Source organism: Microtus oregoni, unplaced genomic scaffold (genome assembly GCF_018167655.1).
Source record: "Microtus oregoni isolate MIOR12 unplaced genomic scaffold, Mior012 000007F_ref0000211, whole genome shotgun sequence".
In the NCBI taxonomy this organism is placed as follows: Eukaryota; Metazoa; Chordata; class Mammalia; order Rodentia; family Cricetidae; genus Microtus; species Microtus oregoni.
Window position 1 is genome coordinate 53,684,572 of NW_024543066.1, and position 26,874 is coordinate 53,711,445.

The 26,874-nt window shown below is 51.6% G+C and overlaps 1 protein-coding gene across 2 annotated transcripts; it reads right to left on the reverse strand.

The window, feature by feature from the left end:
* Positions 1–17,062: 17,062 nt before the first annotated feature.
* Efna3 (ephrin A3) lies at positions 17,063–25,896 on the reverse strand. Of its 2 annotated transcripts, XM_041655087.1 has the most exons (5): positions 25,655–25,896; positions 19,622–19,911; positions 19,219–19,284; positions 18,957–19,034; positions 17,063–18,724 (listed from the first exon to the last, which is right to left on the reverse strand). In XM_041655087.1, the coding sequence occupies exons 1-5, from the start codon at positions 25,780–25,782 to the stop codon at positions 18,594–18,596; spliced, it is 693 nt and encodes a 230-aa protein (XP_041511021.1). In that variant the 5' UTR covers positions 25,783–25,896; the 3' UTR covers positions 17,063–18,593. The 2 variants fall into 2 exon arrangements, with proteins under 2 accessions (XP_041511021.1, XP_041511022.1); XM_041655088.1 differs by lacking the exon at positions 18,957–19,034.
* Positions 25,897–26,874: the final 978 nt, after the last annotated feature.

Genomic DNA, 26,874 nt, shown 5'->3' on the forward strand with positions numbered 1-26,874 from the left:
GATTCTCTGCGTATGTGTGTGAGTCTGAGTGTCTATATGTGCACCACGTGAAAGTCAGAAGCAGGTATCAGGTCCCCTAGCTGTCGTTACAGAGGTTGGGAGGTACCACGTGGGTGCTGGGCATCGAGCAGGTCTTCTGCGAGAGTCCTAAGTGTTCTTAATCTCTAAGCCGTTTATGTAGTCCCATATTCGCTGTGGTTTTGTTTAGGTTTTGACACTGAGGGTTATGCCTCAGGCCTCATGCTCTCTCACTTTCCCCAATCCATACCCCAGTCCGCAGACCTTTGGATTCTGGCCTGATGGAGTACCACAACCATTGTCTTCTCTGCTGCCTTAAATAACTAAAAACATAGCCTGGCAGTGATGGCACACACCTTTAATTCCAGGAGGAAGAGGCAGTCAGATCTCTGTGAGTTCAAGGTCAGCCAGGGCTACATAGAGAAACCCTGTCCCCAAACCCCCAAAACATTAAAGAGCAAGTAACAGACCCCGTGAAGCTCTGATAATCAGGAGAGGGCAAAAGTGAGTGACCGGAGCCCCAAGACTGCCCAGGTTCTCAGGTGGAGCTACCAGGCTCGGGGTAGGAAGCACAGCCTGCTGGTCTCTCAGAGTGAAGGCTGGAAGGAGGGGAGCCCAGTGAGACCAAGGCAGTTCTAGACTGTAGCACTGAGTCCCAGAGTGGAGAGCGGCATCGGGAGGGGCCTTTGGACACCCACAGAGTGCCCCTCATCTCTTCAGCTGTGCGATTAGCGAAGCCTGGGAGAGAGCCTCTCTGGGGTGTAAGACCCATGAGAGAAGAGCAGCAGAGTGTGTCAGAGCTCACCCAGGGCCACCAACCCCTCATCTTCCCTTCCACAAGCCAGAGCAGGAAGACAGTCTTGCAGAGGCCGCTCTTGGCTGGTTCCAGACGCACTGCTCTTATCCCTACACTGATCCTTCATAGCCGGCTCAGTAAAAATGGAGAGACAGCCTGAGCACAGAGCTTAGCACGGAGCTTTCCTCATGATGCTGCCGGATCCCTGCTGATTTCTGCAGTGGCAGCAACTCCTCTGCTACAGTCGCGGAAGTGCTGCTCCTAAGCGGTGGTCTCAACCCTAGGAAGAGTGCTGTCCTTGTATCTTCCGTTCCCGTCTTCGCCTTTCAAACACATCATCATAGTCATCATTATTTTAGATGGTGGAGACTTACTATGTCGCCTAGGTGGGTCCTGATTCCTGGGATTAAGCAATTCTCCTGCCTCAGCTTCCAGAGTTCCCGGAACTACAGGTATGCTCGGCAGTTCCTATATTCTGAGTTCTGCTGCCTTCTTGCTAGCCAGTCCCTCCCTGCTCTAATCCCTTATTAAGGTTAATACGTCTTCATATTAAACTGCCCTGTGCCTTCTTTCTCCCGACTGGATAGCTGCTGCAGCAACAGCTACTGCAGAATTGCCTCTTTAGCCCTAGAACAAAGGTTGCTCTGGTCTTGCCAGATGTCACCTAGAAGCTTTGAAGGGCCAGGCCAAGGTGGATGTGGTGGCCCACATCTGGGAAACAAGTGAAATCTGGGTGATCAGGAGTTCAAGGTCAGCTTCACAGTGAGCTCAAGGCCAGCATGAGACCCTGCACCCACACAAAAGTCAAACTGTTTTGTCTGAACTCAATCAAGTTTCTGAGGAAGGCTAAAAAACAGTGGAAGAAATCTTTATAAAATTCTAGCGTCAAACAACATTAAATGCCTAACATCTAATATCAAATCAGTAATTACCAAATGTTTGAGAGAATCAGATCCCCTGAAACTGGAGTTACGACAGCTGTGAGCTGCCATGTGGGTGCTGGTTACTGAACTCAGGTCCTCTAGAGAGCAGCCAGTGCTCTGAACTGCTGAGCCATTTCTCCAGCTCCAAATTTCTTTCTTTTAAAGTCAAGCTAGTGGGACTCATGGGAAGACTCCAGGGAAAGAAAGGGAAGGGGAAATAATGTGATTGTATCATAATCTCCCTCTGTGTATACACACACACACACTCACACACACTCACACACACACTCACACACACACTCACACACACACACACTCACACACACACTCTCACACACACACTCACACACACACACTCACACACACACACACTCACACACACACACACACTCACATACACATACTCACACACACACAGAGAAAGCTGGCATAGTAATACACACCTATGATCCTGGCACTTGAGAGACAGAGGCAGAATGATCAGGAATTTAAGACTCACCTTGAAGTACATGATACTGTCTCAGAGAGACAAAAGTGAAGAGGGCTGAGCCCAGTACACTGGATAAGGCCTTGGACTCAAGCCCTGCCCTGGACAAAAGAGCCTACATGAGGCTGGAGAGACAGCTCAGTGGTTAGGAGCACTTGTTCCTCTGACGGAGGACCTGGGTTTGATTCCCAACACCCACATGGTGGCTCATCACCATCTGTAACTCCAGTTCCAGGGGATTCGACAGCCTTCTCTGGCCTCTGTAGGTGTCGAGTGTGCACATGGTACACAGTCATACACACATGCAGGAAAACTCAATGTTCAGGAAAGTTCTTAAAAGTCTGCAGAAGATCTAACACAATGTTTTCAGGTGAAACTATTGTAAAGTTGAAATGAATTTTTAAATTACGTTTATAGCGCTTACCTTATTCCACTGGCGTTGCCTTTAGCGGCAGTCATTATTTTTGATTAAAGTCATAACATAAATTTTTAATTAATTTTTATTGAGCTCTACACTTTTCTCTGTTCCCTTCCCTGCCTCTCTCCTCCGCACTTCAACCCTCCTCCAAGGTCCCCATAGATTAGATCTATGGAAGTCTCTCTTAGTGTCCTCATTGTTGTCTAAGTTCTCTGGGATTGTGGTTTGTAGGCTGGCTTTCATTGCTTTATGTTTAAAAACCACCTATGAGTGAGTACATGTGATAATTGTCTTTCTGTGTCTGGGTTACCTCACTCAAAATAATGTTTTCTAGCTCCATCCATTTTCCTGCAAAATTCAAGCTGTCATTATTTTTTTCTGCTGTGTAGTACTCCATTGTGTAAATGTACCACATTTTCCTTATCCATTCTTTAGTCGAGGGGCATTTAGGTTGTTTCCAGGTTCTGGCTATGAAAACAAAGCTGCTATGAACATAGTTGAGCACATGTCCTTGTGGCACGATTGGACATCTTTGGAGATATATCCAAAAGTGGTATTACTGGGTCTTGAGGAAGGTTGTTTTCTAATTTTCCGAGAAATCGCCACACTGACGTCCAAAGGGATTGTACCAGCTTGCATTCCCACCAGCAATGCAGGAGTGTTCCCTTTCCCAACAACCTCTCCAGTATAAGTTGTCATCAGTGTTTTTTATCTTGGCCATTCTTACAGTTGTAAGATGGAATCTCAGAGTTGTTTTGATTTGCATTTCTCTGATGACTTAGGATGTTGAACATTTCCTTAAGTGTCTTTTAGTCATTTTAGATTCCTCTGTTGAGAGTTCTCTGTTTAGGTCTGTACTCCATTTTTTTATTGGATTATGTGATCTTTTGGTGTCCAATTTCTTGAGATTTTGTATATTTTGGAGATCAGACCTCTATCTGATGTGGGGTTAGTGAAGATCTTTTCCCATTCTGTAGGCTGTCATTTTGTCTTGTTGATTATGTCCTTTGCTTTACAGAAGCTTTTCAGTTTCAGGAGGTCCCATTTATTAATTGTTTTTCTCAGTGTCTGTGCTGCTGGGGTTATATTTAGGAAGTCGTCTCCTGTGCCAATGCGTTCAAGTGTATTTCCCACTTTCTCTTCTATAAGGTTCAGTGTGGCTGGCTTTATGTTGAGGTCTTTGATCCATTTGGACTTGAGTTTTGTGCATGGTGATAGATATGGGTCTATTTTTATTCTTCTACATGTTGATATCCAGTTATGCCAGCACCACTTGTTAAATATGCTTCCTTTTTTCCATTTGATATTTTTTGCTTCTTTGTCAAATATCAGGTGTTTGAAGATGTGTGGATTGATATCTGGGTCTTCTATTTGGTTCCATTAGTACTCCTTTCTGTTCTTATGCCAATACCAGGCTGTTTTCAGTACTGTAGCTCTGTAGTAGAGTCTGAAGTCAGGGATTGTGATGCCTCCAGAAGTTCTTTTATTGTACAGGATTGTTTTGGCTATTCTGGTTTTTTTTCTTTTCCATATGAAGTTGAGTACTGTTCTTTCGAGGTCTTTGAAGAATTTTGCTGGGCATTGCATTGAATCTGTAGATTGCTTTTGGTAAGATTGCCCATAACATAGATTTTGATTGCAGCTTGTACCTTAGTGGTACCGTTTAAGGAATGTTGCTAAGCCCTTTACACAGATCTCTAATTTCTTCATAGCACACATTTAATGAAGGTCTGGTGATTTCAAAAGAAACAAAACAAAACAAAAAGAATATTTAAAAGCTAATCAACAGGCTAGGCATGGTGATGCATGCCTTTAGTCCCAGCATTTGATAAGCAGAGGCAGGCACAGCTCTATGAGTTGGAGACCAGTTTGGTCTATGTAGTGAGTTTTCAAAGCCAACCAGAGCTACATAGAGAGACCCTGTTTCAAAATGAGCAAACAAGCTGGCGGTTGTGGCACATGCCTTTAATCCCAGCACTCGGGAGACAGAGGTGGGTGGATCTCTGAATTAGAAGCCAGGCAGGTCTGCAGAGCAAGTTCTGGGTAAAAATATGTTCAGTGGGCTTGGTTCCCAGCACCCACTTGTTAGCCCACAGCTGTCTATAACTCCAGTTTCAGGGGATCCCATGCCCTCACACGGACTCTGAGGGCACCAGGCACATACATGGTACACAGACACACATGTGGGCAATATACCCATACATGTAACAATAACAATAAAATAAATCTAGTGATTGTTATGGCTGCATGGCCAGGGTAAGGAGTAGCAGTTATTCAATTTTTTTTAAAGATTTATTTATTTTTATGTGCATTGGTGTTTTGCCTATATGTATGTTTGCGTGGGGGTGCCAGAACCCCTGGGAACTGGAGTTACAGACAATTGTGAGCTGCCATGTGGGTGTAGGGAATTGAACCCAGGTCCTCTGGAAGAGCAGCCAATGCTCTTAACCGCTGAGCCGTCTCTCCAGTTCTGGCTGTTTGATTTGTTGTGTGGATATTCGTGTGCTTAGAAGTCAGAGGACAGACTGAGAGTTGATATTCTCCATCCACCAATGGGTTCCAGGGGTCAAACTCCAGGGTCAGGCTTGACAGCAAGTGCCTTTACCCTCTGGGCTCTGTTGGCCCTGATTTGAGTTTTGTTTTGTTTTATTTCGAGACAGTCTTACTTAGCCCAGGCTGAGGCTGAACTTCAGCCTTTACGACTTAATTGCTGTGTGTGCCACCATGCCCAGCCTCCAGGATATTGTGTGTTGAGGGGATAGGTCTCTCTGTGTGTGTGTATGTGTGTATTTGTGTGTGTGTGTGTGTGTGTGTGAGAGAGAGAGAGAGAGAGAGAGAGAGAGAGAGAGAGAAAGGCTTCCTACTGGCCACCATGAACTGCTTGTGATTTCTGTTTTCTTTCACAAGTACAGTAATGTCCAAAGGCTGTTGTGGGTCAACCTAGGGAAAGTGGCCACTGAAATTCTGTCCTCACTCCCCCTGCCTGCGTAGACTTGCTTGCTGTCCTAAGATTGTTCATAAGTGCTTATGAAGGTTAGGCTGGCATAGCTTGAGCACCCTGGCTGCGGGCCACACTAGTGCAGAGCTACAGGGCTCAGCAGCGCTGCTGGTTTTCAGTTCCCCTTCCTTTTCCTGTCTTCATGGCTGCTGAGCACCAGCAAGGAGCAAAGTCTTAGGAGCAAGCCCGTCATGGGAAGAGGAAGCAGGAGCTGCTCCTCTCCAGAAACCTCCAGAAATGGACAGTGGAGTCCATTTTTACAGCTTAAGAGACTATGGAGCTGGATCTATGTCAGGATCATTCAAATATGATGATGCAGGAAGGAGTTTCCACACATTTAAAAGGTGAAATAATCTTTCTGGGGCAGCCTTGCTTTGTAAAAAATGTTTTAAAGAATCCTTCAAGCAGAAGAAAAATGACGAATGATAGAAAGGTGCAGAGACTCAACAAATAGTGAGCCTGCAAGTGTTTTCTTCTATTTATTTATTTACTGAGACAATATCTCACTTTATAACCCTGCTGACCTGGGACTGAGTTTGTAGACCAGACTGGCTTTGAACTCACAGAGATCTACCCCCTCTGCCTTCCAAGTGCTGAGATTAAACATGCCCTGGGATTAAAGGTGTGCACATCACACCAACTGTGAGTTTTGTTTGTTTGTTTCCTGGGATAGGGTTTGTCTGTGTAGTCCTGGCTGTCCTAGAACTAGCTCTGTAGACAGGCTGGTCTCGAACTCACAGAGTTCCTCCTGCCTCTGCCTCCTTAGTGCTAGAGTTAAAGGAGTGCACCACCACTGCCTGGTCATTTTATTTATTTATTTATTTATTTATTTATTTAGAGAACTAAAAAAAGAAAGAAAGAAAGAAAAAAGAAAAGAAAGGTGAGCTGGAGAGATGGCTCAGTGGCTAAGAACAGTGACTGCTCTTCCAGAGGACCTTGGTTCAATTCCCAGCACCCACATGGCAGCTCACAACTGTCTGTAACTCTAGGATCCAACACTCTCATACAAATATACATCCAAGAAAAAGAACATCTTCATCATAATGAACTTTTAAAATTGTTGATGAGGGCTGAAGAGATGGCTCAGGGGTTAAGAACACTGACTGCTGTTCCAAAGACCTGGGTTCAGTTCCCAGCACCCACACAATAGCTGGCAATGGTCTGTAACTCCAGTTCCAGGGGATCTGACACCTTCACACAAATGCACATAAAATAAAGTTAAATAAATTCCTTTCTTTAAAAAAAAGAAGAAAACTAACAAAAAAGAAAAAGGAGAAGGAGGCGAAGAGGAAGCAGAGGAAGAAGAAGAAGGAGGAAGATCGGCTGACCCAGGTTGTAATTCTAGTTCCGGGGCATCCAGTGCCCTTTTCTGTTTTTCGTCTGTACCATGCACTTGGGTAGTGCACAGACATACAAGCAGTCAAAACACTCACATGCACACACAGCACACATGCGTTATATCTATTGTGGGACTCACAGACTGTATACAAATGAAATCCATCGTGACATGAGGACACGGGCACAGGCTGGAATATCTGTCAACCCCGCCTATCCTCGTTCCTGCCTCACTATTGGCTGTTCGGCTCTTTATTAGACCCTCGGGTGTTTTAGACAGGCACAGAATCACAGCTTCACAGTTAAACAAATGCAGCACGCTTTGCGACCTCCCAACATCAGCAGGGCTTTTGTTGTGTGTATATATATGAAACAAGGGTAAAAAGAAGCAACCAGAGAACAAGGGGAGGAGAACATCAGGGGCCAGCCACCCAGCCACCCAGCCACCCAGCCACCCAGCCACCCAGCCACCCAGCCACCCAGCCAGCCACCCAGCCACCCAGCCACCCAGCCACCCAGCCACCCAGCCACCCAGCCAGCCACCCAGCCACCCAGCCACCCAGCCACCCAGCCACCCAGCCACCTGCCACCCAGCCACCCAGTCAGCCACAGAGTAAGAGTGAAAATAAGATATACAGAGTGAAAAAAGAAAAAAGCCCAGAGGCAAAAGGAAGTCAGGATAATTTGTTAAGAAAAGCTGGCAAGAAACAAGTCAAACTAAGGCCGGGCATTCTAAGAATAAGCCTCCGTGTGATTTATTTGGGAACTGGATGGTGGGCCCCCCAAAAAAGTCAAAAGAGTAAAACTCACACAACATTTTGGTCCAGCTTATTTTGTCTGTTCAGTCTCCCTGCAGTAGGGTGAGTCCCCACTGCCTCCCCGACCCCCACCTGGCCAGTTGTCAACCATCCTTCTCAAAGCCACCTCAAAGGTTTGTTTCTTTCTTTTAAGAGGGGATCTCATGAGCCCTAGGTTGGCCTCCCTGTATAGCTGAGGCTGGCCTGAAACTCTTGCTCCTCCTGCTGCCAGCTCACACCACAAGGCTCAGCTGTGCACTCTCAAAGTTCAGCTCCTGCCCGTGTGTAACTGGCGCTCAGGAGTAAGGGATGTTCTCAAGACCTACTGTGTACCCTTTCTAGGGACCACTTTCTGGTGGGGGAGGGTGTCACTTTCTTTTCTCACTCCCAGGAGTGGATGGCGGGATCATCTCCCTTGGTCAGGGATCCGTGTGGGCTGTTTCCTCTTGGGCCATCCTGGGGCCCAGGTAGGCAGACATAGGCATGGCCCCACATGGGTGAGACAACCACTGTTAGTGTCCAGAGGCCCTTCCCTGAGGTTCAAGGTCTGGGTGTGTGTTTATCTGTCTGTGTGTCTATCTGGATGAGCCTGTCTGTGGAGTGGGCAGAAAGGTCTCTCTGACCTCAGGCTAAAATCTTCCTAAAAGGTCCTTCATTGTCTTCTCCTTAAGCAAGGTGGTGTAGGGGTGGAGTGTTCAAGTTCCCGGGGGCAGGTAGGCGTCTCTGAGGGTTGTAAAATTTGTCTGTGTCCATCCTTACAGTTGTTTTTTTGTCACGTGTGCTCTACAGATTCCAGGAATGTGACCGTGGCCCCAGTACCCTTCTTCCCTGTCTGTACTTTCCCAGACTCCTGACTTTGACCCGTTTGTTTGGCCACTGCCCTTCTTGGCACCAAACACTGTTTATTTTGTTGGGACTGTCAGCAGATCTGTGTTGGACAACTGTCATTTTTTTTATGTCACCGTATGTGACCCTGGATTCCTGGATATGAATGTGCCTTGGGTTGCCTGTAAACCCCTTTCTTTGTGTGTGAGCTGGAGTTGGGTAGGTGGACGTGAGTGTATGCTTCTGTGTGTTTGAAGGATTGGAAGTGGGCTGAGCATCTACCTGTGTGTGCCATGCATTTGCGGTCTATGGGACTGAGTCTGTCTGTGGGGATCGAAGCTAGTCCCTCCGGCATAGTGTGAGGTCCCTTGCACCCCAGCTGTGTAAACAAGCACGTGTTTTCCTTCTATAGGCCCATCCTCCCCACCGAACGGTGAGTTTGACTGTGTGGGGGTTGCACAGTTGTGAGAGTCTGTGAGTGAATGTGACCCAAATGTGCAAAATCGTGAGTGTTCCCTGGACACGCCCAGCCTCTCAGGGCCAGATGAGCCTGCTTCTCCCAGGTTCCTAAGCTGGCATGCCTACTCTTTTATAGCCAGGCTTGACAAGAGCACTGTGATGACCTGGGGCCAGATGCCGTGATGAAGGTCACCAGACTGGCATTGGCCCTGGCGGGGGAGCCTATCTGCCCCCACTGGCCAAGGAGGGGAGACTAGAGGAAGCTAGACTTTAGGATCAAGTTACAGATGCACAGCACCAGGCTCAGCCTGGCCTTCCCCTGCAGCTCAGGGCCTGAAGGGTCACTGGCTGACCCAGCTCCAGCACATCCGGGCTCTCCCTTGGGACACATGACACTTTCCTAGACTTTGTCTCAGGGCTGTGGTTCCCTGTATTTCCCACCTGTGTTCCCCATGCCAACCCATATTCCTCACCAAAGTCCTCTCACCCCAGTCCTTGGCTCTTGGTCCCAGCCAGCATCCATCTTAGCCACCACGTATTTTACCACCTCCTTCAAGCGAGGTTTCTTCTGTTTCCAGCTGCACTAGAAAGTGTTAGAGAGAGAATGAGAATACAGGTGCTGAGTAGACCTGGGACGAACAGGTCTATCCCCAAGTCCAGAGCACCTAGACCTGGTGCAGGCTGTTGTGGGATGTTTGTACACCGCTGAGGATGTATGCTGTGATTGGTGTAATAAAAAGGTGAATGGCCAATAGCTAGAAGGGAGAGTGTAGGCGGGACTTCTGGGCAGAGAGAGAACTCTGGGAAGAAGAGAGGCAGGTCACCAGCTAGACCTGGAGGAAGCGGGATGGGCAGTATGGAGGTGAGGTAATGAGCCTCATCAAAGAACAGAGACTTATGGGGCTGGAGAGATGGCTTGGAGGTTAAGAGTACTGGCTGCTCTTCCAGAGGTCCTGAGTTCAATTCCCAGCAACCACATGGTGGCTCACAACCATCTGTACTGAGGTCTGGTGCCCTCTCCTGGCCTGCAGGCATACACACAGACAAATATTGTATATATAATAAATAAATAAATAAATAAATAAATAAATAAAAAGCCTAGTTGATAGAGCAGAACTCAGGTAGGCGGGGAAGACAGAACAGAATTCTGGGAAGAAGAGCAGAGTCAGGCAGATGCCATGGTTCTCCTGCCCGAGACAGACGCTGGTTAGACTCATGCCAGTAAGACATATTCAAGTGGCGATACACATTAATAGAAATGGATTAAACTAATATGTGAGAGTCAGCCAATAAGGGGCTGGAGATAATGGGCCAAGCAGTAATTTAATTAATACAATTTCTGTGTGGTTATTTCAGATATAAGCTAGTCAGGCGGCTGGAACAAGGGGCCCGCTTCCCACAACAGAGTGGCGCCCAATGTGGGGCTCGAACCCATGACCCTGAGATTAAGAGCCTCATGCTCTACCGACTTTTGTTATGTGTAATTTTACTATGTTAAAGTTAAAGCCTTCCTTTTTGTTTAAACAGAAAAAGGGGAAATGGTGTAGGAGGTCCTTCTGTATTTGTGTTGCTTTCATTGGTTGGATAAAGAAACTGCCTTGGCCTTTTGATAGGGCAGAACTTAGGTAGGCGGGGAAGACAACTGAATGCTGGGAGAAAGAAGGAAGGCAGAGAGAGCTGCCATGGAGCCTCCAGGTCAGACATGCTGAATCTTTCCCAGTAAGCCACGACCTTGTGGTGAGTACACATTAATAGAAATGGGTTAGATCAAGATGTGAGAGTTAGCCAATAGGAGGCTAGAGCTAATGGCCAGGCAGTGCTTAATTAATACAATTTCTGTGTGATTATTTCAGGTGTAAGGTAGCCAGGCAGCAGGACACAGCCTGCCACTCCTCCTACTACAATGATAGATAGATAGATGATAGATAGATAGATGATAGATAGATAGATGATAGATAGATAGATGATTGATAGATGATAGATAGATAATGATAGATGATAGATAGATAGATAGATGATTGATAGATGATAGATAGATAATGATAGATAGATGATAGATAGATGATAGGTAGATAGATAGGTAGATGATAGATAGATAGATGATAGATGATAGATAGATGATAAGTAGATGATAGATAGATAATGATAGATAGATGATAGATAGGTAGATAGATGATAGGTAGATGATAGATGATAGATAAATGATAGATAGATGATAAGTAGATGATAGATAGATAATGATAGATAGATGATAGATAGGTAGATAGATGATAGGTAGATGATAGATGATAGATAAATGATAGATAGATAGATGATAGATGACAGATAGATGATAGATAGGTAGGTAGGTAGATAGATAGATAGATAGATAGATAGATAGAGTTCAGTGGCTGTAGAGATGGCCCATTGGCTAAGAGCACTTTCTAATATTGCAGAGGACCTGGATTTGGTTCTGAGCATCCACACAGTGGTTCACAACTGTCTGAAAGTCCAGTTCCACATAATCTGTCATCCTCTTTGAACTTCCACAGGTACCAGACATGCACATACACACACTCACATACACACACATTCAGGCAGAACATTCATAAAATTACAAATAAATAAATAAACTTACAAACTTGGGTAAGAGCCTGGTAGTGGCACAGTCCAGTACTCAGGAGGCAGAGAAGGCAAGTGTATCTCTGTGAGTTTGAGGCCAGTCTTATCTACATAGCAAGCTCTAGGACAGCTAGGACTACATTGAGAGACCTCATCTCAAAACAAACAACAACAAAACAAGCAGAAGGAGGAGGAAGAAGAGGAGAAGATGAAGAAGGAGGAAGAGGAGGAGGAGGAGGAAGAGGAGGAGGAGATGAAGAAAGCCCTTAAAAACACAACAACAACTTTCTGAATCTCTACACATACCGTGGTTAACCCCTCAGTCTAAGTTCAGGCTAAATGTTGCGCCACCTGGTGGATATTAAGCAGAACTTCAGGCTCTGAGTGGGCACCCAGCTACAAATAGCTCAGCTCCCAAGCCTGTGTTGCAAACAGCCCTGGTTCTCTCCCTGCCTGGAGCACAGCTGACTCACCCCAGTCTCTCACACAGGAGAGGACATAGCTACTCTGAAACAAGCCTCGCAGTCTTTTTGTGTTTGCTTGTGGCTGTTCCCTGCTGCCCACTCAAGACGGCAATGGAGGGGTGTAAAACGCTGTATGGGAGAGACTGGCTGGGGACCCTTGGTGTCCTTTTTGAGATGAAGCCAAAGAAGACGGAAAACTCCTCTCTGGGTGCTGCCCATTTGAGGCATGCCTCCCCATCTGCAGACTTGAATGCCTTGCCTTAGAGCTCTGTACGGGGGGGGGGGGGGGGGGGGGGGGGGGGGGGGGGGGGCAGCAAAATCAGCCAAAGCTCAGGCCCTGGGACGACACCGGGAAGGCCCTGAGCCCGTCCTCAGTCCTATGACTGGTCCTGCAGAAACAAAAGTTCTCTGTGCTGGTTACATTTAACTTGCCTCTACCTGGGCTCACCTGGGCAGAGCAGAGCGTTTGTATCAGGTATTAACTCCATCAAGATAGCCTGGGGGATTGTCTGTGTGGGGGTTGTCTTGATTGTTAACTGATAGGAAGACTCAGCTCTTTGTGGGGGCGATTCCAAGGCAGGGGCTCCTGAACAGGAGGAAAAAGCTAACCAAGAGCAGCACACAGGCTTGACATGGTGGCGCACGCCATTAATCCCACCCTCAGGAGGCAGAGGCAGATGGGACCCTGTGAGTTCGAGGCCAGCTACATAATGAGACTTTGTCTCAAAACCTTCAAAATAAATAAAATAAGAGTAATGGGATTTTATTTCTCTTCTTTCCTTCCTTTCTTTTTTCCCCCTCCTTTTTTGAAACAGTCTCAGCAAGTAGTCCTGGTAGTTCTGAAACTCAGGCTGTAGACCAGGCTGGCCTTGAACTCTCAGAACTCCACATGTCTCTGCCTCCTGAGTGCTGGGATTAAATGTGTTCCTGGCCTCAGATTTGGTTCCTCTCTGCTCTTGACTGTGGTGTGGTGTGACGAGGGCCTTCAACCTCCTGTCGCTGTGACTGTCTGGATGAAGAGCAGAAATAAATGCCTCCCTCCCCCCAGTTTCTTTAAGTCAGTCCTCCCAACTCCCCCCCCCCCCAGCTAAAGAAATAAATCTGGAAGAGGCCTGCCTGAGAGGGAGGGGTTTCCTGCCGAGCGTCAGGGAACGGCAAAGGGATCTTGGAGGGGGCAGCCCCTTTGTCACTGCTCGTGGACCACGTGCGTGTTGCCCTCTGAGGATTATGTATGAGAGAAGAGAAGACGAGGGCTCAGCGCACAGTCCAGTCTGAGCCTGGCACATCCCGAGTGCCCAAGGCTAAGTGGCTGCTGTCTGTGAACTTCAGTTAACCCACCTGTAAAATGGGCTCTGGGCCCACTCGTGCAGGCTTGAGGTCTTTGTAAACCTTTCCCATCATAGGGGCAGAGGTGTAGGAAGTCAGGACTCGTGGGAAGGCTCCGTGTGTTGATGGGGTGGTCAGAGGTGGTGCCAGTCAAGCCTGGTTTCTCTCTCTGTGTTGCTTTTCTGATGCTGAGCATCAAGCCCAGAACCTCCCGCATCCGAAGCAAGCATTCTACCACTGGGCTGCACCCACTCTGACTGTCAGCCCTACCTCCTGCCACGAGCCAAGGGACACAGCTCTTAGACACCGTGTGTTAGTGCAGCAGTAAGACCCGAGAGGCCACACAGTGCTGGGGAAACACCAACCCCCAAATCCGTGGCCCCTTCATGGTCTATTTCTAAATTTTTAAAACTTTGTTTTCCTTTTACTTATTTCGTGCAGGGTGTTGCTGGTGGTCAGAGGACAGTGTCTGGCACCCAGTCCTCTTCTTCTATGCGTGGGATTCGGGGATAAAACTTGGCCATGGGGCTTGGGGGCAACTCCTTTACCCCTGCTGCTCTGCTGTGGTGTTTGAGTGAGAACAGGGGGTGGACCTGGGAAAGGATTAGAAGGATGAGGAGGGGTGGCCTTGTTGGAGGAAGTGTGTCTCCGGGGGAGGGCTTTGAGGTTTCAGAAGCCCCGCCAGCCCAGTCTCGCCCTTTCTCTGCCTCTGCAGCAGGATGCAGCACTCCCGCTATGCCAGCACCACACCTGCTTGTGCTGTGCTCCCCGCCATGATGATGGTGGACTAACCTCTGACGCTGTAAGCAAGTCACCAGTTAAGTGTTTTCTTTTCTAAGAGTTGCCTTGGTCATGGTGACTCATCACAGCAATAGAACAGTGAATGAGACACCTATTCTAAATTTTTTTTAAGTTTTTTTTTAAAATATTTATTTATTATGTATACAATATTCTTTCTGCGTGTATGCCTGAAGGCCAGAAGAGGGCACCAGACCTCATTTCAGATGGTTGTGAGCCACCATGTGGTTGCTGGGAATTGAACTCAGGACCTTTGGAAGAGCAGGCAATGCTCTTAACCGCTGAGCCATCTCTCCAGCCCTATTCTAAATTTTTGAAGCCATAAGCACCCCCATCCTGGTCACCAGCCTTGCCTGACCTAGAAATTTCAGAATCCACAGCCAAGTCCTGTTGCCTGCCTCATGAAGGATCTCGCTGTGGCAAGGCTTCCCACAGCGCACATGGAGCCAGCATTGTGAACGTCCTTGCTGAAGTGGGCTTTCTCTGACCCAGGCAAAGATGTGATTTCCTCAGCTATTCCCAAAACCCCAGCCTTTAACCATGGTATACTGAGTGTGCCCCCTCACCCCGTGTGTGTGTGTGTGTGTGTGTGTGTTTGTGGTGTCTGTGGTGTGTGTATTACTAATTTTTGATCACATACAGTGTCCTGTTTAGGGTTACTACTGCTGAGACAAAACACCATGGCCAAAGCATGTTGGGAGGAAAGGGTTTGTTTATTTGACTTATGCCTCACATCGGAGTCCATCACTGAAGAAGCCAGGGTAGGAGCTCAAGCAGGGCAGGAACCTGGAGGCAGAGCTGATTCTGATGCATATTGGGAGCTGTTTACTGACTTTTCTCATCACAGTTTGCTCAGCCTGCATTTTTTTTTTTTTTGAAAATTTTTTTTTGAGACAGCTCTGGCTGTCCTGGAACTCACTATGTAGACCAGGCTGGCCTCGAACTCACAGAGATCCACCTGCCTCTGTGAATGCTGGGACTAGGGTGTGCGCCACCACCTCCTGGCCAGCCTGCTTCCATATAGACCCCAAGACCACCAGCCCAGGGGTTGCACCACCCACAATGGCTGCTCCTCAGCTTTAATCACTAACTAAGAAAATGTCCTTCCTTTCGGATGACGTAAAACTAGCCAGCACACACCAACACGTATGAAATTAATTAGGAGCAGTCTTAGGTCGAGTTGTCATTTGTGTGCTGAAACAACATGATCAAAACCGATTTGGGGAGGAAAAGCTTTATTTGGCTTCCTGCACAGCAGCCAGCACTGAAGGAAGCAGGGCAGGAAGCTGGAGGCAGGAGCTGATGCAAAGGCCATGGAGGGAGCTGCTTACTGCCTTGCTCCCCATGGCTTGCTCAGCCCGCTTTCTTATAGAACCCAGGACCACCAGCCCAGGGATGGCACCACCCACAATGGGCTGGGTTCTCTCTCATCAACCACTAATTAAAAAAATGCTCCACAAACCAATCTTATGGAGGCGTTTTCTCAAATGAGGGTCCCTCCTCTCAGATAACTCCAGCTTGTGTCAAGCTGACATAAAACTGGCCAGCATGGAGCTTATGTACATGGTGTGTATACACAGAATATGTGGAGACCAGGGGACAACTTCTGACAGTCCTTTCCTCCTGTCTTCTTGTTGGTTTTTTGTTTTGTTTTTCGAGACAGGGTTTCTCTGTGTTGCTTTGGAGCCAGAAGTAACTCTTGTAGACCAGGATGGTCTCGAACTCACAAAGATCCACCTGCCTCTGCCTCGCGAGTGCTGGGGTTAAAAGTGTGCACCACCACTGTCCAGAAAGTAAGCTGTGTTGGACCCAGAATCTTTTATCTTTTATTTATTTATTTATTTATTTATTTATTTATTATTTATTATGTATACAGTATTCTATCTGTGTGTATGCCTGCATGCCAGAAGAGGGCACCAGACCTCATTACAGATGGTTGTGAGCCACCATGTGGTTGCTGGGAATCGAACTCAGGACCTTTGGAAGAGCAGGCAATGCTCTTAACCATTGAGCCATCTCTCCAGCCCAGAATCTTTCATCTTTTAAAGGTTTGTTTTATTCATATGAGTGCTTTGCCTGCACGTATGTCCAAGCACCACATGCATGCCCGGTGCCTGAGGAAGTGTAAGCCTCCATGTGCCAGGATTACAGGTGTGTACACCACACCTGGAAAATCAGTGTATCTGAGAGTATGGACAGTGTCTTCTTTGTCCCATCAGTACCTGGCATGTTGCAGGTGTTCACTGAGTATCGACTGACAACATGGAAAACCGATGGCTGGGCCAGCCTTTCCGGTCTTTTGGTGTAGTGGTGTCAAGTTGGCCCACCGCCGGCTCCTGGTTCTTTCCCTGCCTGCCCTTTACAGCCATCTCTGTTAGGTGATAGCCAAACGTTAGCAAGAGTCTACACACTCTCAGATAGGGTACCACTCTACAGTTTAGTCCACCCTTGAATCTGCAGCCTTCTCCTGAGCCCCACCGAGTGCTGCGGTTACAGGTTGCCTTACCTGGTTAGGGCATTACAATGCTACTAACAGCCACAGGAGCACGCAGGGGGATCTAGCCTGTTCTCTGTGCCACTAAGGGAAAAGCCCCCTCCCTGGCTCCTGAGAAGCTCCTTTTGATTGTCCTGCCCATGCTTCACCCTTAACCTTCTGTCCTTTCTGCTCTCCTGACAGGGCGCTGTAGCTATGTGAGCCTCAGGCCCCAGCAGGGAACATGTTTTTAAACAAAATCACAAAGGCTCACGAAGGAACCCAGTTATACTGAAACACAGTTAGCAGACATTTACATTTTTGGTATGTAATATATATGTTTCTTTATTAACATGTTAAAAACAAGGAAAATCTAACAGCTATGATCATTTCAAAGTAGTGACGCATAAATGATATTCTGAGATATAAAGCAGTCTGAAAACATCTGGGATTTCCGTCGGCTACAAAGTCACAGGTGCTGTTAACGCTATCGTGGCCTGACGCCCAAGTACATAAGGGAATGCTAAACTTGTCACAGGGGAGTGAAGATAAAGAATGCCATTTTTTTCCTATCTAGGTTCACAAATCCCCTGAAATCCTTGGACCCAGTCAAAATCCTCTGACTACAGCATAGAGAACGCCAGCCTGAGCCTTAACTCCCATACGCGGGCCCTGAGAAACAGGGATTGAAGCCGTTTTCCCCGTGGGAAGCCTGAGCCTAGAAAGGTTAAGGAATCTGCCCAAAGTCGCCCAGCCTCAGACTGAAGCTCTGTCCCTCTCTGCACACAGAGCTGGACCCTAGAGCCAGGCCCTCCGTGGACTGAGAGCTAGAATGCCCTGCTCACCCGGGACCTGAGCCCTGGAGGGTTCAGCCAGTGAAGCAGAGGGACATGGCCCCTTGACACCACACACACTCAGTTATTTTTATCTCCAGTTTATTTTTTTAGACTAAGAGCAGAGTATGAAAGTCACAGCCAAAGCACTTGAAAAAGGCCCAGGATGGGTGGGGACCACATAGGGTGGGCAGGGCAAGGTCCTGGGAGTTGGTTCCCGGCTCAGGGCTGGAAGGGAGGGGGCATTGTTGTTACGTCTCCAAAAGTGTCTGTGCGTTGCATAGGTCCTGTCTTCACAGAAGACAAAAGAGGGGCCAGGGGGGTCCCAAGAGGGGCCTAACCTGGTGGGGAAGGGGTCTAAATCTGGAAGGGGGGGTCAGAAAAGGTCAAGGTTAGGAGGGGAAGGGCTCTGTCTGTCTGTACATTATATATAGAGATATAGTGTCTGTACATGCCTGTCAGGCACCCCAATGCCCACCCCTGTCCACTGCCTGCTACCCTCAGGGGTGTCTATTTGTAAACTTGGATTCAATCCAAACCACAGCCCTCTGTGTGGGAGGGAGGAGGGAGGAGGACATGCTTATTGCTGTAAACAGGGGAGGGGTAGCCTGAGGCTGCACCCCTCACCCATCTAGTCCCCTCCCCATGTTCTGCCCCGGAGGAGAGTGACAGGGGGCACCTCCCGAGCTTCATTTGTTCTCTCTGGGGCATATGTGCCTCTTGGGGGGGACAAAGAGGGAGGGCACCAGGGTCAGGGAAAGGTACCGGGGGGCAGGGAGTCCTGAGCACTGCCTTTTAAAGCCCCCAGGTTTGGTACCAAACATTACCAAAGTCACAGGCCACCTGGGACCTGTGGCTGCCCCTGTGCCTGATCCACTACAATGCCTGTCCTAGACAGTGGGCAAAGAGGGCAGGCGCAGATAGACATATGTACGGTCAGATCCCACTCCCAACCACGGCAAGAAGGATGTAGGCCCCACAGCTGATTCCCCGCTCCTTCTCAGCCCTGCCCCACCTCTCTCTGTCATAGGAAGGGACAGAGCTAGGAGGCCAAGAGTGTCATGAGGAAGAAGGTGATGCCCACGGCCAGAGGCAGGTGTTCCCGCTTGGGGCTGGTCCCACTGATGCTCTTCTCAAGTTTGGGCACCTGGGGACTCTCTCCCTCAAAGTCTTCTGTGGAGAAACAAATAGACAGACTGGTAAGGGCTGTGCTGTACGCTGGGGCGGGGGGCACGCGGAGGCGGCAGCAGCAGCAGCAGTGGAGCCAGGGATGTGACCACCCACGGGGGCTGGACGGGCAGGAAGGACCGGTGTCCCAAGGGAAGGCATGCGGAAAAAAAAGCAGGCACCGGGAAGGGGGCTGCGGTTCCAGCAGTGGCCACCAGAGGGCGCTGCGCAGACTCACCCAACACGTTGATCTTCACATTGGGGCCCATGGTGAACTGGGGGAGAGTGGGGACCGGCTTCTCCCCGGAGTGCGATGCTGCGGGGTGGGGTGCGGGTGAGGAGAGAGGAGGGGAAAGTCAGGGCAAGGACCCCCTCCCCTGCTACAGCTGGGAAGCTAATCCCTGTCGCCTGTGCCCTCCGCCCCCATCCCCAGGAAGTCAAGGGAGCCCCAAAGCAGGGAGGCGAGGATGCGAACATGGCTGGAAGCCGACGCTACTCACTGGAGGCGCAGCAGACGAACACCTTCATCCTCAGACACTTCCAGTGCAGATTGTGAGTGGGCGTGGCTGGGGAGGAGACTGGGCCTGAGTTGCTTTCACTCACTGGTGCCCTTGCGACCTTACCCTTAGATGCTCCCCCCTCCCCTCCAAATTGCCCGAGTCCGCCTATGTCCTGGAGTAACTGCTCCATCCTTTGGACAATGGTCACCGTGGCTCTGTGGCCAGCCCAACCCAGAATGCCCGGATCAGAAATGCTCTGAGGCCCAAATTTGGGGCTGTCACCAACCCCCCAACCCCATCCTCGCAACTCTGAAGCCTTATCCCTGGTGACGACCACATCGGCCGGACGGGGATCCCCAGGACCCTACCCTGTCATTCAAAAGACCGAGGACCCGGCACTCACAGATATAGTAGTATTCTTGGCCGGCATGGAATTCATATCCCAGCGAGAAGGCGCTGTAGCGCTGGAACTTCTCGGAGAACTTGATGGGGCTGTGCGAGGCGTGCTGCCGGTTGCATTCCCAGCGCTTGGAGCCTTGACTGGCGTTGCAGGTGCGGTAGCCGCTCAGGTTCACCATATACAGCACGTACTGCTCCGCCCCGCCGCCAGGCCCTGAGCTATTGTAGTGCGGACAGTAAATATCCAGATAGTCGTTCACGTTCACCTGCACCGTGTAGCCCTCTCGCCGCAGGCTGTGGACAAATGAAGCGGTCAAAGAAAGCTCAATGCTCTAAGGTTTTCCATGTCACCACTTCGCAGACCTTCATTAGGACATTTTAGTCCACATATATGATGTATTTTCATCATAAAAATTTATTCCCCCCAAATCTGGGCTTTTTCTACAATCTTTTCTCGACCCCTTTCTGTCCCCAGAGTCCAGAGTCCCCTTACTGTGCCCTTTCCTTTTTGGCCTGTCCTTCTCCTAGTGGCCACCAGAGGGTAGCAAAGGCACAAAGAAGCTTGGCCTACCTCCTAAGGAAGAGTGGGAGAAGGGCGGAGGAAAGAAGGAACCTAACTCTGGTTGCCACAGTAACAGCGCAGGCCCCAACGACTCCCAGACCCAGGCCCGGATTTCCTCAGCCCATTCCCCATAATTCACCAGGCCCGAGGAGGGACTGAAGGAATGGAAGCGAAAGGGGAAAGAAGAGAGACCCCTTACTTGGAACACAAGCCCTCTCATGGATTCTCCCAGAATGCCTTCTTGCTGCTGCAGGTCCACCCCCCAGGCCAGTCCGACAGGAGTTGCCCTCATACACGCATGTATGGCGGCTTCATGCACATACATGCACAAGTTCTATGGCACAAACACAAAAATGTCCACCGCCCACTCACAGGCAGCAGATCCTCACAAGAGCTACACTGCATGTGTGCGGAGCCGGCCCCAACAGTCTCGGGGCTTCCCCTGAATTCCCGACACGGCAGGACCTCTATCTTTGTGCTTTTGAGTCCTGTTTCCCTCCCTCCATGCTGAGGCCATGGACAACTAAGTCCCCAATAACCTGACACAGATCAGGGAGCTGAAGAGTTCAGTACCAAGGCCCCACCTGTGACCATGCCAAGCTGTCTCGTCACACACCTCCTTTCTCCATTTAGATGCCACTGCCCCCCCCCCCCCCCCCGTGCACACAGGGCCTAGACAAGATGACTGTCTGTCACTTTCCTGGGGAGTCTCTGGACAGAGAAGCAGATACTGGGTTCCCAGGAATCCCCACCTGCTTGTTAGTCCCTAACACGCATTGGTCTGAACCTCCTGGGTGGTAGCACAGAATGCCAGAGACCTCAGTGTAGAACTGTGGAGGAGAGGCTAGAAATTTCCTTTAACTTCCTGAGGGCAAGTGTGCATACGCCGGCAGTGATATGGGAGTACAGTGGGCACAGGGAGGCATGGGTTACCTGGTGAAATGACAAACCATTGGGAACTCCCTGAGGGGAGGAACTGGCTCTCTATGTCCCACAAACGGCAATCAGCCACATTGGGAAAGGAGCTCGGAGGCCTCACTAGACGAGGCCTTGAGGACCCCACCTGACCTGACCCACCCTCACTGGATTTGTGCTGCCCCCTCCCTCAGAACCAACAGTGAGGCAGATGTGCAACAGCTGGCGTTTGGGCTCTGCAGTAAGAACGGGCACAGCCGCCTTGAATCATCAGGAATGCCACCAGTCCCAGTCCCACTGGTTCCCATGGGAGTGATGGGTCACTCGGCCCCTCCCTGTCCCTGGCGCTCAGGTGGGCAGCAGTCTCGACGGGCGGGCGCTGAGAGCAGGAAAACGGGTTAGACGAGGCCTGGCTGCTCCCAGCCACCACCCATGCATTGTATGTCCATCCCATCCCCACAGTCTCTTGTTCCTTCCCTAAGGTCCTGGGGAAGGGGCCACCCGCCAGTCAGCACAGGGTGCCAGGCCTAGAGCAGCCCCGAAGCCATCCTGGAGCCATGTTCCCTCAGCCTCACCAGTGCATCCAGTTTGATTGTGAAGGAGCCCCTCCCTGTAGCTGCCCCATTCCTCCAGACACACAGCAGGGAGCAAGCCAACTCCAGAGATATTCCCACAGGTGGTACCTCAGTTTCCTCAAGAGGGTGGGCTGAGCCTACAGCGGTTGCTGTATGACGATAGGGAAAGAAGTCACCTCTTACCTACCCCTGTGATTGATGGCAGTAAAGCCTCAGAAATGTCCCCAACCTGGTCATGTGGGTCAAAACCTGATAGCAAGTTAGCTGTGTCCATTGATGAATACAGAGCAGAAGGCTGGGTGCCAGGAATCCCAAACCATAACTCCTAGAAGACCCGACCTGTCTGTTAGGCACAAGCTCTTTAATTGAATCTGTCATCCTTAGCCCAGCAGTGAAGGGGAGGTGCACACAGGCCCCAGAAGAGCTTAGCAGCTAACCACGCCTCCAAGGTTACCCCCTCCCGCGCTCCGCGGAGGGTGGGCCAGCATCTGGGGAATGGGTTGTGCCCTGCTCCTTCAGGAAGTTCTCTGTTCTTCTCTCCATTTTATTCCCTCGTTGTTTCCCACTCCTCTCGCAGAAAAGTCTTCACCGCTCTTCTACAGGGATTAGCCCCTAACCTGGTTACTTCGTCCCTCCCGGCCCGCAACGCCCCTGGGTGCATCCCGACTCTTCTCACTTCTACAGCGCCTCGGCTTCCCAGCCGGTGTATCTCAACCTTCGGTGTCAGCGGGGGACTGGACGGGAGGTGGGGGAGCGGGGAAGGAGCAAACGTCTCCCCCTGGGGCAATTAGGGGCAGGTAAACAGGGTGTCTAACAAGACCTGGGAGAAGGGAAAGGCTCCCAAGAGATCCTGAACTTGTTAAACTCCTATCCTCAGCTTTAGAAGCCAAGGTGCAGAGTTAAGGAAGTGGAGGCAAAATGTACAGACTAGGTTCTTCCCCTCTAGTGCGCGCCCCCGAGGCTGCGCGCCGCCCGCTCCAGCAGGCGAGGCCCAACCACGCGCGGCGTGGAGTCCGCGCGCCGGGGCTGGGGGGTGGGGGTGGGCAGCGGCGGCGGGAACGCTCCTAGGGCGGCGCGTGCACACTGACACCCCCGCGCCCCGCCAGCTCGGGTCTGGTGGAGAAGCAGCTCGCCGGTTACCCCCGCCCCTCGACCCTGCGACAGTAGCGGCGAAGGTTTATTGATCTGCAGCGGCGGAGAAGAGCGAGGACCCGCCGAAAGGGAGACACACAGAGATGGAAAGACTGCCACGTACAGAGGGGAGGCGAACACACAGACGGATTTGCCCGAGAGGGGAAAGGGAGGGAGCCACAGCGAGACAGGGGAAGCCAGAAACCGGGAGAGGGAGAAAAGGGATGAGAACCAGGCAAGTCTTGGAAAATGGCAAAGACTCAGCATCCGAACCAGAGAGGGCCATAGCAGAGAAGACAGAGTGGAAAAGAAGAGAAATGGGACACACTGGCGACCGGACGAAAACAGACCACTGTGGACATAGTAGAGGTCTCAATAAATATTTGTTGAATGAATGTGTGAATGAAAGCGATCGGCAACAGCAACGTTTCCAAGATAGGTAGGGAGATGACGAGAAAAAAGATGCTCTTAAGGCGAGTACCAACACCTTCATTTAGTTCAAAGAAAAGAAGCGCTAGCAAGGGGGATATACATGTTTGGCATCAACTCCGCCCGGTTCAGTACCCGGCTCAGGAGACCCCCGACTTCACACCCTCATCACTCCCTCCAATACGGGCTCCCACCGCGTCCTAGTTTCTGGGCCAGGTTAGGAAAAGGTCTCGCCTATTCCCAGGGACTAATTCAAGGGGCTGAGTGGGGGAAGGGGCGAAGGCTAGGTAGCCAGGACCGAGCCACCGGCCCGGTCTGTCAACGGAGGCTACTGCAGGTCTGTCAAAAAAGGTTACTGCACGTGTCCCACCAGCACCCTCCCACGTGACCCTAAGAGGCGGGGTCGCAGACCCTCCCCCACGTGACCCCAAGGGGCAGCGACCCTCGGCACGTGACGGGAGGTGGGAGCCAGGAGTCGGGATCACGTGACTGGAGGAAGTGGGGGCCTGGGAGCCTGTGGCTCGGCCCGGCCCCGCCCCCAGCTCCCCGGCCCTCTCCACTCCCGGCTCTGGAGCACGTCGCTCTCACGATTTATGGGGCCGCGGATGCCGCAGTGAGAGAGCCGGGGAGCCCGGGCGCAGCGGCAACAAAGGCCCGGGAAGCGGGGCGGGGGCGGCAGCGGCCTCCTGGCCGAGTGTGCGCCGCCTGCTACCTCCCTCGGTCTCTGCCCGCACAGGAGAGGAGAGGGCGAAAGGAGGTTCTGGGAACCCGGCTCTCCCATCCCGTTCCGGAGCTTTCACCTGCGCCCAGGTGTATGCGGGGGAGGGGAACCTGATCAACGCTCCCCTCAAGGCTATTCCCACACCCACTAGGCTCTGGCATCTACGACCAAGGGGGTTCCCCAAGGGTGGCGGGGAACCCGGGGTCTCTCACCTGCGAGCTCACGGCTCGTGCCAGACTGAAGCGGGGCGGGGGTCGGACGTGTGAATCTCGTGGGGGGGTGAGCTAGATATAGCAGGGTAGTCAGCCCTCAGCGCCTCCCCGGAGAGGTTGGAGTCCCACTCCGGGGGGGAGGGGCTGCAACCCCACCCCCGAGGTTTCCATGGGAAGCAAAAGGGGGGCGTCATTAGCTCATCCCCACCCCCAGTCTGACACTCTGGGCGCGAGGAGAAAGAGGGGGAGGCGCAGAGCCCCAAACAACAAAGAGCAGAGCAGCAAGCAGGAGCCCCTCCCCCGGAAGGTTGGGGGTCGTGGTCGAGGCCCTTCAGGTCCCCTCCCCTGGGGTCTCACCATTTGTTCCCTAGTCGACCCCCAGGGCGGGGAGTCAGAAGCAAAGCTGCCGCCACCGCCCGGGCAGGTGTGACAGTGATCCCCGTATCCCCAGGGATCCCCCCTACCAACACACTGAGGTGGTCAGAGTGATACACCCGACAGCTCGGCAGGGAGAAGACAAGGGCAGCGAGGACTGTGCAGAATGATGGCCCGGTCCCGCAGCCGGCACCGGGCCGCCGCGCCACACACCGGAGGAAACCACACGGCCGCCCTGACACCCGCCCAGACCGCGGCGGCGCCAAGAGCCACCCCAGCCCAGACAAGACTGGCCACGCGGACACCGACCGCAGCCCCCTCCCCGACCCGTCGCCCGCTCCCACCCCTAGACGGTCGCCGACGCAGACACACAAATCACACAGACACACGCACACTGACAGCCGCGCACGCCCGTTCACACTCGGTGCCATACGCCGTTCCTAGCCTCAGCGTGTGTGTGTGTGTGTGTGTGTGTGTGTGTGTGTGACCGACATCTCTGCCTCCTTTTTTCTCACCAATACCCTGCGTTTCCAGGGCCCCCCAACTCCGCGACCCTGCCCCGGCTTACCCCAGCAGCGTTTATCTACACAAGCAGAGCAACCCACTCCCCTTCGTCCTAGGGAGGTGGCGAATCGGACTTCCTGCCTTAATGCCGAACCCCACTTCTAAAAGCAAGAGTCTTAGGCAAAGCCCCATCAACGTTTACAGGCTGAAAACAGGTCATCCTCGGGCTCCCAAATACAGCGGCCTATCCCCAGCACACCGGTACCCCCAGACTTCAACCTAGCCAAAAGGAGTGTGGATGGCGGGGGGGGGGGGGAGGACTACGGGACAGGGAACACTATTTCAGAGGCGACTGTGGAAAGAACCCAAGATGAGGTTGGGGGCTCCCCAGCAGCCTCCTCCGCACAGCCAGAGCGCTCCTCACTATGCCCCATTAGCTTCTCAGACACCCCCTAGTTTCACAGACGCCCACGTAGTGCGTCCCCTCTCCCTCGCCTCTCGGCACCGAGCCTGTCTCCCAGGACTGCGGCCAGGTTCCCCTAGGACTTCTAGAGCCCACCAGCTCCCCCATCACTGACGCGGGACGCACGGGCTCTCCGGGTCCCCGACTCACTGCTGGTTGGAGCTGTTCCAATATACCGCATGCCGGTTTCCCAGCGCTCCCCCAGGCCCCTGGGCCAGCAGCGGCAGCAGCGGCACGGGCACGAGCAGCAGCAGCAGCAGCAGCGGAGCCGCCGCCATCCCCGGAGCCGCCGCCGCCGCCGCCCCCCGACTGAGCCCCGCGCTCCCGGCTTCTCAGCTTCCCAGCTCCCTGCTGCCGCCGCTGCCAGCCCCCAACCTTAGCCACGCCCACAATCCTTCCCTCCGCCCTTCTGTGCGCGCCCCCGAGGCCCCGCCCCTGGCGCGCTCACGCCGGGCTCCGCCCCATTGGGCCCAGAGCGCGCCGGGCGCGTGGGCGACGGGAACTGTGTTGCCCCTCTAGGAACAACGCGTCTCTCCACTCTCCTAGGTGATTTGCTGCAGCTTCTTGCGTCTTTTGCTCCCCAAGGCTGGAGTCCCAGAAGGATTTGGGAGCCAAAACTGGGGTATACATCTTGTGTAGGTCCACACCTCCTTTCTCCATGGAGTATAGGAGTGTCGAGGAGCAAAGGTCTAGCTCTGAATAAGCGGGACTAGACCCATATCTGAACGAAGTTGAACTCTACTTCCTCCACGCCCTTTCCATGTGCTTAAGGAGTTAAATGGGCGCATGATGGGGAAGCCCTCAGGTGGCACCCAGGAGCTAACAGCAGGCTGCCTGAAGGCCCTCAGATGAACATGAGGGCTTGTTTTTCTCAGACCAAGGCAGAGAAACTCAGCCCGAAGAATGTCATCTTCCAGGGGCTGGGCACAGGGACTGGGCACAGGGGCTGGGCACAGGGGCTAGGCACAGGGGCTGAGCACAGGGGCTGGGCACAATGGCTCACTCTTTTAATCCTGGCTCTCTGGAGGCAGTGACAGTCGGATCTCTGTGAGTTCAAGGGCAGCTACATTGGTCTGTGTAGGGCTACATAACAAACCTACTTTGGTAATCCAGGGCAAAGGTGTTTGTCGCTGATGGTGACAGTTAAGGTAGGAGTCAGTTGGAGCCAAGCAGTAGTGGAATGGTCTTCTTGGCAGGTCCACAGAGGACCCCTCACTGCCTCCAGTTCCCTCAGCGATGTCCTCGGGCATGCTCATTCCTGTTCCCATAAATGCTTTCTCTAAGGACAGAGAGGACCTTGTGTTCCACAGCATTGTCTTAGTGGGGACATCCAAGCACAGACATGGCATACACACGGGGGGGGGGGGGTA